The sequence below is a fragment of the Littorina saxatilis genome, linkage group LG7, assembly GCF_037325665.1.
Source record: "Littorina saxatilis isolate snail1 linkage group LG7, US_GU_Lsax_2.0, whole genome shotgun sequence".
In the NCBI taxonomy this organism is placed as follows: domain Eukaryota; kingdom Metazoa; phylum Mollusca; class Gastropoda; order Littorinimorpha; family Littorinidae; genus Littorina; species Littorina saxatilis.
Window position 1 is genome coordinate 3,878,569 of NC_090251.1, and position 11,731 is coordinate 3,890,299.

The 11,731-nt window shown below is 46.0% G+C and overlaps 1 protein-coding gene across 2 annotated transcripts; it reads right to left on the reverse strand.

Moving 5' to 3' along the window:
• Positions 1–74: 74 nt before the first annotated feature.
• On the reverse strand, positions 75–6,121 carry LOC138970280 (atrial natriuretic peptide receptor 2-like). 2 transcript variants are annotated; one of them, XM_070342772.1, is made up of 4 exons: positions 5,921–6,121; positions 3,245–3,343; positions 918–1,011; positions 75–410 (listed from the first exon to the last, which is right to left on the reverse strand). In XM_070342772.1, exons 1-3 carry the CDS (start codon positions 6,069–6,071, stop codon positions 920–922), a joined length of 342 nt encoding a protein of 113 aa, XP_070198873.1. In that variant the 5' UTR covers positions 6,072–6,121; the 3' UTR covers positions 75–410; positions 918–919. The 2 variants fall into 2 exon arrangements, with proteins under 2 accessions (XP_070198873.1, XP_070198872.1); XM_070342771.1 differs by lacking the exons at positions 75–410; positions 918–1,011 and having other exon boundaries at positions 3,053–3,343.
• Positions 6,122–11,731: the final 5,610 nt, after the last annotated feature.

Here is an 11,731-nt window from a genome sequence, read left to right on the forward strand (position 1 = left end):
TCATTGTTTTGACTATGTGTCAGGTTCATTGTTTTGACTGTGTGTCAGTTTCATTGTTTTGACTGTGTGTCAGTTTCATGGTTTTGACTGTGTGTCAGTTTCATGGTTTTGACTATGTGTCAGTTTCATTGTTTTGACTATGTGTCAGTTTCATTGTTTTGACTGTGTGTCAGTTTCATGGTTTTGACTGTGTGTCAGTTTCATTGTTTTGACTGTGTGTCAGTTTCATGGTTTTGACAGTGTGTCAGTTTCATTGTTTTGACTGTCAGTTTCTTTGTTCTATCCAACACGTTTCACGCACAACTGTCGCCATGGTGTCGGTATTTGACGTCACAGGAGCTGTGTAAATGATGGCTATTGTAACCGCTCTCCTCCCCGATCAGCCAATAGGTGTCCTGTACCCCCTTGCCCTGCAGACAAATGGCAGACATCGTGATAAAGGTGAAGTACAATGAAACAGACAAATATGACAAGTACCATGTCAAAGCTGAATGAAAATATAAAAGACACATGATAGACATGTGCGGATGACACAAATAAAGACATCATACGTGATTTGCATTGTTGGACAAATGATGGCATTTTACAGACATCGACAGTGCCATTGTTCTGTGAAACAGCGTATCCAACACCACGCGCATCATGTGTTGGACGGAATGAAATTCGATCCGAGAAAACTTGTCAGACAGACACAGACATATAGAAAAACAGAGCTACATACCGACACCGGCACCGACCAACACTCACACACACACACACACACACACACACACATACCCACACACACACACACTCACTCTCACACACACACACACACACATACCCCCCCCCCCACACACACACACACACACCACCCCACGCAGATAATCATAGACACGCCTTCCCATACCCCCTCCAACACACACACACACACTTACCTTCATCTCCACAGGCCCACGTAATTTTGTGTGATAAAGTTGCCCGATCCGTCCAGAATGCGTTTGGCCGTCTCGCTCAGGTGGATCTTCAGCGCTGCACGGGGGGTAGGGGGGGGGGGGGGGGGGGGGGGTAGGGGGAGGTGGAGAGAAAGAAGCAATGAATGTAACAACAGCTTGTGCGTTTTGCAGAAACAAAAATAAAATAGAAGGAAAAAAACATAATAACAACCAGGCCTGGATCTAGTGTAGGAGAGAGAGGGGTTTCCAACATGAGACTAGGGTTCTGGGGCCTGGATCTAGTGTAGGAGAGAGAGGGGTTTCCAACATGAGACTAGGGTTCTGGGGCCTGGATCTAGTGTAGGAGAGAGAGGGGTTTCCAACATGAGACTAGGGTTCTGCGGCCTGGATCTAGTGTAGGAGAGAGAGGGGTTTCCAACATGAGACTAGGGTTCTGCGGCCTTGCATGTGAAAGGGGCACACTAGGTCTAGATCGCCACTTGAGAAAAAAAATTACAATTGCCGGGTGAGTTGGGGGGGGGGGGGGGCGGTCTTGCGGAACCCAGGAACCTCCTCTAGATCTAGCCCTGACAATGACAACAACAAAAAACATCATTATACAAATAACACCAGTCTTTTGAATTCAACCACCTGTTGCAAGTGTGTGGTGGAAAGAAAAGGACCGACGTGTGACGTGAAACAAATGACTGTCCTAGAGTCAGCACAACAAGGAACGGCGTGTGACGTGAAACAAATGACTGTCCTAGAATCAGCACAACAAGGAACGGCGTGTGACGTGAAACAAATGACTGTCCTAGAATCAGCACAACAAGGAACGGCGTGTGACGTGAAACAAATGACTGTCCTAGAGTCAGCACAACAAGGAACGGCGTGTGACGTGAAACAAATGACTGTCCTAGAATCAGCACAACAAGGAACGGCGTGTGACGTGAAACAAATGACTGTCCTAGAATCAGCACAACAAGGAACGGCGTGTGACGTGAAACAAATGAATGTCCTAGAATCAGCACAACAAGGAACGGCGTGTGACGTGAAACAAATGACTGTCCTAGAATCAGCACAACAAGGAACGGCGTGTGACGTGAAACAAATGACTGTCCTAGAATCAGCACAACAAGGAACGGCGTGTGACGTGAAACAAATGACTGTCCTAGAATCAGCACAACAAGGACCGACGTGTGACGTGAAACAAATGACTGTCCTAGAATCAGCACAACAAGGAACGGCGTTTGACGTGAAACAAATGACTGTCCTAGAATCAGCACAACAAGGAACGGCGTGTGACGTGAAACAAATGACTGTCCTAGAATCAGCACAACAAGGAACGGCGTGTGACGTGAAACAAATGACTGTCCTAGAATCAGCACAACAAGGACCGACGTGTGACGTGAAACAAATGACTGTCCTAGAGTCAGCACAACAAGGACCGACGTTTGACGTGAAACAAATGACTGTCCTAGAATCAGCACAACAAGGAACGGCGTGTGACGTGAAACAAATGAATGTCCTAGAATCAGCACAACAAGGACCGACGTGTGACGTGAAACAAATGGATGTCCTAGAATCAGCACAACAAGGAACGGCGTGTGACGTGAAACAAATGACTGTCCTAGAATCAGCACAACAAGGACCGACGTGTGACGTGAAACAAATGACTGTCCTAGAATCAGCACAACAAGGACCGACGTGTGACGTGAAACAAATGAATGTCCTAGAATCAGCACAACAAGGACCGACGTGTGACGTGAAACAAATGAATGTCCTAGAATCAGCACAACAAGGAACGGCGTGTGACGTGAAACAAATGACTGTCCTAGAATCAGCACAACAAGGACCGACGTGTGACGTGAAACAAATGAATGTCCTAGAGTCAGCACAACAAGGAACGGCGTTTGACGTGAAACAAATGAATGTCCTAGAATCAGCACAACAAGGACCGACGTGGTAGACAACCATAACTTCTTCAGCACGCGTGATTCAGCTCAAATACACTGATAAGCCTCATATTTCATAATACTTCAAGCAGGATATGTGGCAGTGTTAACGGTGTTCTCGAACCAACAGTAGTGCGGTATCATTTTAACACCCTTCCCCCCCCCCTGCCAGAAACCCTTTCAGTGAAAGAACAAAGGTGAGCTACACTAGCTGCCTATCCTCAAATTATTATCATCGTCATCAGTCCCATGTCTGAGACAGTCTTTGGCGGGACCTGAGGGCAAAAGAGGCAAACACCCTTCTCCAGGCGGTTGTGTTGGAGGCCGTCAACTTAGGGCCAACACCCACTGGCGAAAGAAGTAAGACCCACTCACGCTGTCCTGTAGACTCCATACGAGAAGCGGTGTTGACGGTGTCACCGAACAGACAGTAGCGCGGCATCTTCTTGCCCACCACGCCTGCACAGCACGGTCCTGAAAATATAAAACACACAGCTTGCTTTATTAAGCCTCACACATTATGTATATGTCATGCCCAATTAACTGAATTGCAGAATTCGCGGAATCGGCAACAATTTTGCCCATTTCGCGCAATCTGCAAATCGGCAGCGTTTTGCCGAAAATGCGAAAAGGTTTCTAAAAACTTGCCCATTTTGCCCAGAAGCCACATTTTGAGTGTCTCAAACGCCGTGGGGATCAGCACACGCAGACAGCTAGATGATAGAAAGGATAGATATTGCAATAATCGATACGCTCTGCCAAGTTATGGCTACAGGGGTATTTGTGTGTGCATTTGCGGAGTTATTTTTGACACAGATCAACACAATATAATCTATTAGAATAAGCAAAGAGAAGGTCGTGAACCCATTTCCTGTAATAAGTGAACGTTGTCTACGATTATTTCCCATCTTCTTTTTAGGTTCAGTTCTCTGCGTCTACGACCGGGAAGGCCTGGACGCTCAACTAATGGCAGCCAAGTCTTGATACTAATGACATGATAACCATTGCTGACCTCACACATGTCTGGATTTAGGGGAGTTTCCTGGGTTCCGGAAGCTTCCCCCCCGCCCCCTTTAAATGTGCGTTATCATGCGTACCATCGATGCTGAGTTTCAGGCTGTTATCGTATATTACTTTCCATACAGAATGAACACATGTACCTTTTATCCTCCAGGAGAGACCCCTCTACCCTCTACCTGGCCAGCCCCTGTTATCCAGGACTCATTTTGGAAGCCCCTTACACTCAAACACTCGGTCCGAAATGTGCCAGACAATACGGACTGTTCACCTCACCTCTTGCAGACTGTCACCATTTTACGACAATGATTATTCATGTTATGAATTGTTGAGATTGACCTCCATTCCTAGACTAGCTCCTTTTTTATATTTAGACGATATACGACACTGTTTTCAAGCACACTGTAACGTTTCTCCCGGGCTGTGTCAGATGGTGAAGGACTGTGCTAAGTTCACACAACATGAAGAAGAGTATTAAGAGCTCACCGGAGTGGATGCCGACCCGGGCTGTGTCAGATGGTGAAGAACTGTGCTAAGTTCACACAACATGAAGAAGAGTATTAAGAGCTGACCGGAGTGGATGCCGACCCGGGCTGTGTCTGATGGTGAAGGACTGTGCTAAGTTCACACAACATGAAGAAGAGTATTAAGAGCTCACCGGAGTGGATGCCGACCCGGGCTGTGTCTGATGGTGAAGGACTGTGCTAAGTTCACACAACATGAAGAAGTGTATTAAGAGCTGACCGGAGTGGATGCCGACCCGGGCTGTGTCTGATGGTGAAGGACTGTGCTAAGTTCACACAACATGAAGAAGAGTATTAAGAGCTCACCGGAGTGGATGCTGACCCGGGCTGTGTCTGATGGTGAAGGACTGTGCTAAGTTCACACAACATGAAGAAGAGTATTAAGAGCTCACCGGAGTGGATGCCGACCCGGGCTGTGTCTGATGGTGAAGGACTGTGCTAAGTTCACACAACATGAAGAAGAGTATTAAGAGCTCACCGGAGTGGATGCCGACCCGGGCTGTGTCAGATGGTGAAGGACTGTGCTAAGTTCACACACCAGGAAGAAGAGTATTAAGAGCTCACCGGAGTGGATGCCGACCCGGGCTGTGTCAGATGGTGAAGGACTGTGCTAAGTTCACACAACATGAAGAAGAGTATTAAGAGCTCACCGGAGTGGATGCCGACCCGGGCTGTGTCAGATGGTGAAACACTGTGCTAAGTTCACACAACATGAAGAAGAGTATTAAGAGCTCACCGGAGTGGATGCCGACCCGGGCTGTGTCTGATGGTGAAGGACTGTGCTAAGTTCACACAACATGAAGAAGAGTATTAAGAGCTGACCGGAGTGGATGCCGACCCGGGCTGTGTCTGATGGTGAAGGACTGTGCTAAGTTCACACAACATGAAGAAGAGTATTAAGAGCTCATCGGAGTGGATGCCGACCCGGGCTGTGTCAGATGGTAAAGGACTGTGCTAAGTTCACACAACATGAAGAAGAGTATTAAGAGCTCACCGGAGTGGATGCCGACCCGGGCTGTGTCTGAAGGTGAAGGACTGTGCTAAGTTCACACAACATGAAGAAGAGTATTAAGAGCTCACCGGAGTGGATGCCGACCCGGGCTGTGTCAGATGGTGAAGGACTGTGCTAAGTTCACACAACATGAAGAAGAGTATTAAGAGCTCACCGGAGTGGATGCCGACCCAGGCTGTGTCAGATGGTGACGGACTGTGCTAAGTTCACACAACATGAAGAAGAGTATTAAGAGCTCACCGGAGTGGATGCCGACCCGGGCTGTGTCAGATGGTGAAGGACTGTGCTAAGTTCACACAACATGAAGAAGAGTATTAAGAGCTCACCGGAGTGGATGCCGACCCGGGCTGTGTCAGATGGTGAAGGACTGTGCTAAGTTCACACAACATGAAGAAGAGTATTAAGAGCTCACCGGAGTGGATGCCGACCCGGGCTGTGTCAGATGGTGAAGGACTGTGCTAAGTTCACACAACATGAAGAAGAGTATTAAGAGCTGACCGGAGTGGATGCCGGCCCTGAGCTGTAAGGTCTCCCCCGGACTGTGTCTGATGGGGAAGGTCTGGGCGAGTTGCAGCAAGCCGAGCGCCATGCGACAGATCTCCACAGCGTGCTGGTCGCCCTTCCGCTCCGGTAACCCCGACACCACCATGTAGGCGTCACCTATCGTCTCCACCTGCACAATACAACCAACACTCCGGTAACCCCGACACCACCATGTAGGTGTCACCTATCGTCTCCACCTGCACAGTACAACTAACGCTCCGGTAACCCCGACACCACCATGTAGGTGTCACCTATCGTCTCCACCTGCACAAAACAACCAACACTCCGGTAGCCCCGACACCACCATGTAGGCGTCACCTATTGTCTCCACCTGCACAATACAACCAACGCTCCGGTAACCCCGACACCACCATGTAGGCGTCACCAATCGTCTCCACCTGCACAATACAACCAACGGTCCGGTAACCCCGACACCACCATGTAGGCGTCACCTATCGTCTCCACCTGCACAATACAACCAACGGTCCGGTAACCCCGACACCACCATGTAGGTGTCGCCTATCGTCTCCACCTGCACAATACAACCAACGGTCCGGTAACCCCGACACCACCATGTAGGCGTCGCCTATCGTCTCCACCTCGACAATATAGAACCAACTCTCACGTATTGACTGGTTTAAACAATGTTGTATTCGACAGTTAATTGGCACAACACGCAATACGTTGCCTACACTTAGAATCAACAACAAGCTATAAGATTAAAGTGGTGTTTCTATATAATTGACTGAACATTTCATTTTCCTTCGTTGAGCCATGCGGCGTCAGAGGCCGACTCATAATAGTCCTGATTCTGATTTCAGAGGCTGTTTTTCACACTGGGCGTTGAGGGTGTCAGAGGCCGACTCATGATAGTCCTGATTCTGATTTCAGAGGCTGTTTTTCACACTGGGCGTTGAGGGCGTCAGAGGCCGACTCATAATAGTCCTGATTCTGATTTCCGAGGCTGTTTTTCACACTAGGCGTTGAGGGCGTCAGAGGCCGACTCATAATAGTCCTGATTCTGATTTCCGAGGCTGTTTTTCACACTAGGCGTTGAGGGCGTAGATAGGTCTGTTGTAACAGAATTCTTACTAAAAGTGGCTGGCAGAGGCTGTTTTTCACACTTGGTGTTGAGGGCGTAGATAGGTCTGCTGTAACAGAATTCTTACTAAAAGTGGCTGGCAAAGGCTGTTTTTCACACTTGGTGTTGAGGGCGTAGATAGGTCTGTTGACACAGATTTCTTACTAAAGGTGGCTGACAGAGGCTGTTTTTCACACTTGGTGTTGAGGGCGTAGATAGGTCTGTTGTAACAGAATTCTTACTAAAGGTGGCTGGCAGAAGCTGTTTTTCACACTTGGTGTTGAGGGCGTAGATAGGTCTGTTGAAACAGAATTCTTACTAAAGGTGGCTGGCAGAGGCTGTTTTTCACACTTGGTGTTGAGGGCGTAGATAGGTCTGTTGTAACAGAATTCTTACTAAAGGTGGCTGGCAGAAGCTGTTTTTCACACTTGGTGTTGAGGGCGTAGATAGGTCTGTTGAAACAGAATTCTTACTAAAGGTGGCTGGCAGAGGCTGTTTTTCACACTTGGTGTTGAGGGCGTAGATAGGTCTGTTGTAACAGAATTCTTACTAAAGGTGGCTGGCAGAAGCTGTTTTTCACACTTGGTGTTGAGGGCGTAGATAGGTCTGTTGAAACAGAATTCTTACTAAAGGTGGCTGGCAGAAGCTGTTTTTCACACTTGGTGTTGAGGGCGTAGATAGGTCTGTTGAAACAGAATTATTACTAAAGGTGGCTGACAGAGGCTGTTTTTCACACTTGGTGTTGAGGGCGTAGATAGGTCTGTTGTAACAGAATTCTTACTAAAGGTGGCTGGCAGAAGCTGTTTTTCACACTTGGTGTTGAGGGCGTAGATAGGTCTGTTTAAACAGAATTATTACTAAAGGTGGCTGGCAGAAGCTGTTTTTCACACTTGATGTTGAGGGCGTAGATAGGTCTGTTGTAACATAATTCTTACTAAAGGTGGCTGACAGAGGCTGTTTTTCACACTTGATGTTGAGGGCGTAGATAGGTCTGTTGTAACAGAATTATTACTAAAGGTGGCTGGCAGAAGCTGTTTTTCACACTTGGTGTTGAGGGCGTAGATAGGTCTGTTGTAACAGAATTATTACTAAAGGTGGCTGGCAGAAGCTGTTTTTCACACTTGATGTTGAGGGCGTATATAGGTCTGCTGTAACATAATTCTTACTAAAACTGGCTGGCAGAGGCTGTTTTTCACACTTGGTGTTGAGGGCGTATATAGGTCTGTTGTAACAGAATTCTTACTAAAGGTGGCTGGCAGAAGCTGTTTTTCACACTTGGTGTTGAGGGCGTAGATAGGTCTGTTGAAACAGAATTCTTACTAAAGGTGGCTGGCAGAGGCTGTTTTTCACACTTGGTGTTGAGGGCGTAGATAGGTCTGTTGTAACAGAATTCTTACTAAAGGTGGCTGGCAGAAGCTGTTTTTCACACTTGGTGTTGAGGGCGTAGATAGGTCTGTTGAAACAGAATTCTTACTAAAGGTGGCTGGCAGAAGCTGTTTTTCACACTTGGTGTTGAGGGCGTAGATAGGTCTGTTGAAACAGAATTATTACTAAAGGTGGCTGACAGAGGCTGTTTTTCACACTTGGTGTTGAGGGCGTAGATAGGTCTGTTGTAACAGAATTCTTACTAAAGGTGGCTGGCAGAAGCTGTTTTTCACACTTGGTGTTGAGGGCGTAGATAGGTCTGTTGAAACAGAATTATTACTAAAGGTGGCTGGCAGAAGCTGTTTTTCACACTTGATGTTGAGGGCGTAGATAGGTCTGTTGTAACATAATTCTTACTAAAGGTGGCTGACAGAGGCTGTTTTTCACACTTGATGTTGAGGGCGTAGATAGGTCTGTTGTAACAGAATTATTACTAAAGGTGGCTGGCAGAAGCTGTTTTTCACACTTGGTGTTGAGGGCGTAGATAGGTCTGTTGTAACAGAATTATTACTAAAGGTGGCTGGCAGAAGCTGTTTTTCACACTTGATGTTGAGGGCGTATATAGGTCTGCTGTAACATAATTCTTACTAAAAGTGGCTGGCAGAGGCTGTTTTTCACACTTGGTGTTGAGGGCGTATATAGGTCTGCTGTAACAGAATTCTTACTAAAGGTGGCTGGCAGAGACTTCAAGAGTCCATGTCTGTAGGCCTTCAATTCAAAAAAAGGAATTCTAAATAAAATGGATCAATGCATAAATGTCTGTTAAGTGTGTTGCTGCAATATGATACCACTAGCGCGGTTTCGTAGAAGTGTGACAAACAGCCTCTAAAATCAGGAGCTGGACTATAGAAGAGTACCAATCAACCCCTTTTTCTAACCCCCCCCCCCCCCCCTCTTTGCCCCAAAACAATCCGTCCGAAATGTCATATCTCACATGCCCCCATCCATTGCCAAACAAGGACAAACTATGGTGTGATTATTACCTTGTAAACGTCGTGGTCTTCAATGACGCTATAGAAAGCGGAGTACAGATCATTTAAAAAGGAAACCACCTGCATGACAAAAATAAAGAAAAATAACTGTGTAAACATAGCCGATTGGCCTACAAGCTGATTAAAAAACAAACGTGAAAAAGGTTATTCCAATGCGCACGTAATTCAGAGAGCGAGAGAGAGAGAGAGAGAGAGAGAATAGAGAGAGAGAGAATAGAGAGAGAGAGAGAGACAGACAGACAGAGAGAGAGAGACAGACAGACAGACACAGACAGGCAGAAACAGAGATAGAAGGAGAGAGACAGACGAACAGACAGACAACCAAGGGACAAGTAACAAACAGACAGAAAGTGAGAGGTAAAACAGAGAGAGAGAGAGACAACAAAAACCCAAAAACAGACAGGACGAGAGACCGACAAACACACAGACACAGTTGCATGGTTTATCTGCAGAGGAAAGCCGACGATATCACTGAAGTAAATAGTGACGTTGTCATACATCTCTGGTTACCGGCTCCCCTCTCTTCAGCTGGTTGGCCCCGGACCTGAGATAGAGAGAACAGCAACTTCTCTAGTGAACAATACATTACAATACTAACCGTAGGCACTGTTGTGGAAAGAAGAACGGCTTCTCATCATCAATTTAAAACCGTCGCTCTAGAAAGTGAAACTTCAGCGCCGAAGAAAGACGTCACTTCCTCCCCCAGCCCCGCGCGTGGCTTCGTTTCAAGCCGGCCGACTTCCTTCCCGTGGGTGTCGCACGACCCAAAGAAGCGACTGATGTTTTGCACAAAATGTCAGTAAACAGGCAAGTCAAACTCTTTTACCTTTGACTGTTCAAACTTCCAAAAATCGGCATTGTATTTGTTCTGTTACCTTTCTGACAAGAAACTAGTAAAGTTGAATCAATGTACGTTTTTTTGCGAAAAAAAAGTCCTATTGATTCATTTTTGTTCAGGACTAATGTCCTATTACTTTTGCATTGTCCAGGACATTTTGTCCTATGCCACCTCTCATGGATGTGAGCCCCTAAAGTCAGACTAATTCAAATATGCTTTAGATTTATCTGATTCGGTTTGACGAGAACGTTAATTGAAGCACACCATTGAACTAAAGAAACTTATCAAAAACAGAGAGAAAATAAATGAAATTATCAACTTCCACGAAAAGAGACTATTTGTTATATTTTTTTGAGAGATCGAAGGCTAGTTTTTTTGTTTTTTTGTTTTTTTGGTCGAAATAAACTGCCTGGCAATAACACCGTTTGATGTAATTGCAGACTGTTAGCAAACGATAAGAGACATGTCTCAAAGTGGCTGTCAGCATGGACGGCCTGCCACTGACCCCAGTCTATAGACATCAAAGGAACCGTCATTAGGCACCTCATCCTCTCTCCTGCTTGAAGAACTATTCCTCTGCCGCCAACCTACCCCTCTCCGTTACCCCCCCCCCCCCCGCCCACCTTATCTTCTGTTGTTGTGGGTCAGCTACAAGAAACAATATGACACCCACTTCCGCTTTTCTCAATCCCTCCCATACCTTTATTGTTTTGGGATAGCTTTAAGGTGATACAAACATACTACACCCTCCTCTTTCTCATTTACCTAGAATACCTTCCCTCCCCCCCTCCCTTCACTACCGTTTATCGCTGTGGTCAAGATGATGCCCATTGATATGTAATATCATGGCCTCCTGGCTAGACTGCCTTTTTTGGCAAAGTAGTTGCTCAAAGTGCCATCCAGTTACGATCCCTTCTAAAACGAATGCTGCTACAGGCCAACTCTAAGATGAGTTGCAGCTTAAAAATAATGATATACAAGTGTTTTATAGTCATATTAAAACTGCTACGTACCACTACTGACTTCAGAGCTTACTTGCACATTGCTGTTTGTCATGACAAATTTGCTTTTCTCTTTTGTGTGCGTTTTTAAATACAAAGAAGTCAAAGTAGCCTCTGGGCAAGCTCACTTTTCTGAATGTGTGGCATATTTAAGATGAACAAAGTTGGTAGACAACTTCAGTGCATAAAATTAAAAGTTTACCCCTTGCTACTGCTGCATAGCTGTGCCTCATTTATATTTAAGATCAGCTGCAATCAGAACGAGACTGAAGATATGTATTAGATGTTTTTAATGCTGTTGTTTTCAAAGAGAAGTTCATCCTCAAAGGGTGTAAAATTATGGAGTTGAACCTGCAGCACAATTATCTAGAACTTTCTCAAGGATGGGAGGTAACTTATGACATTTGAACCAAATTGAAAATGTTCTTC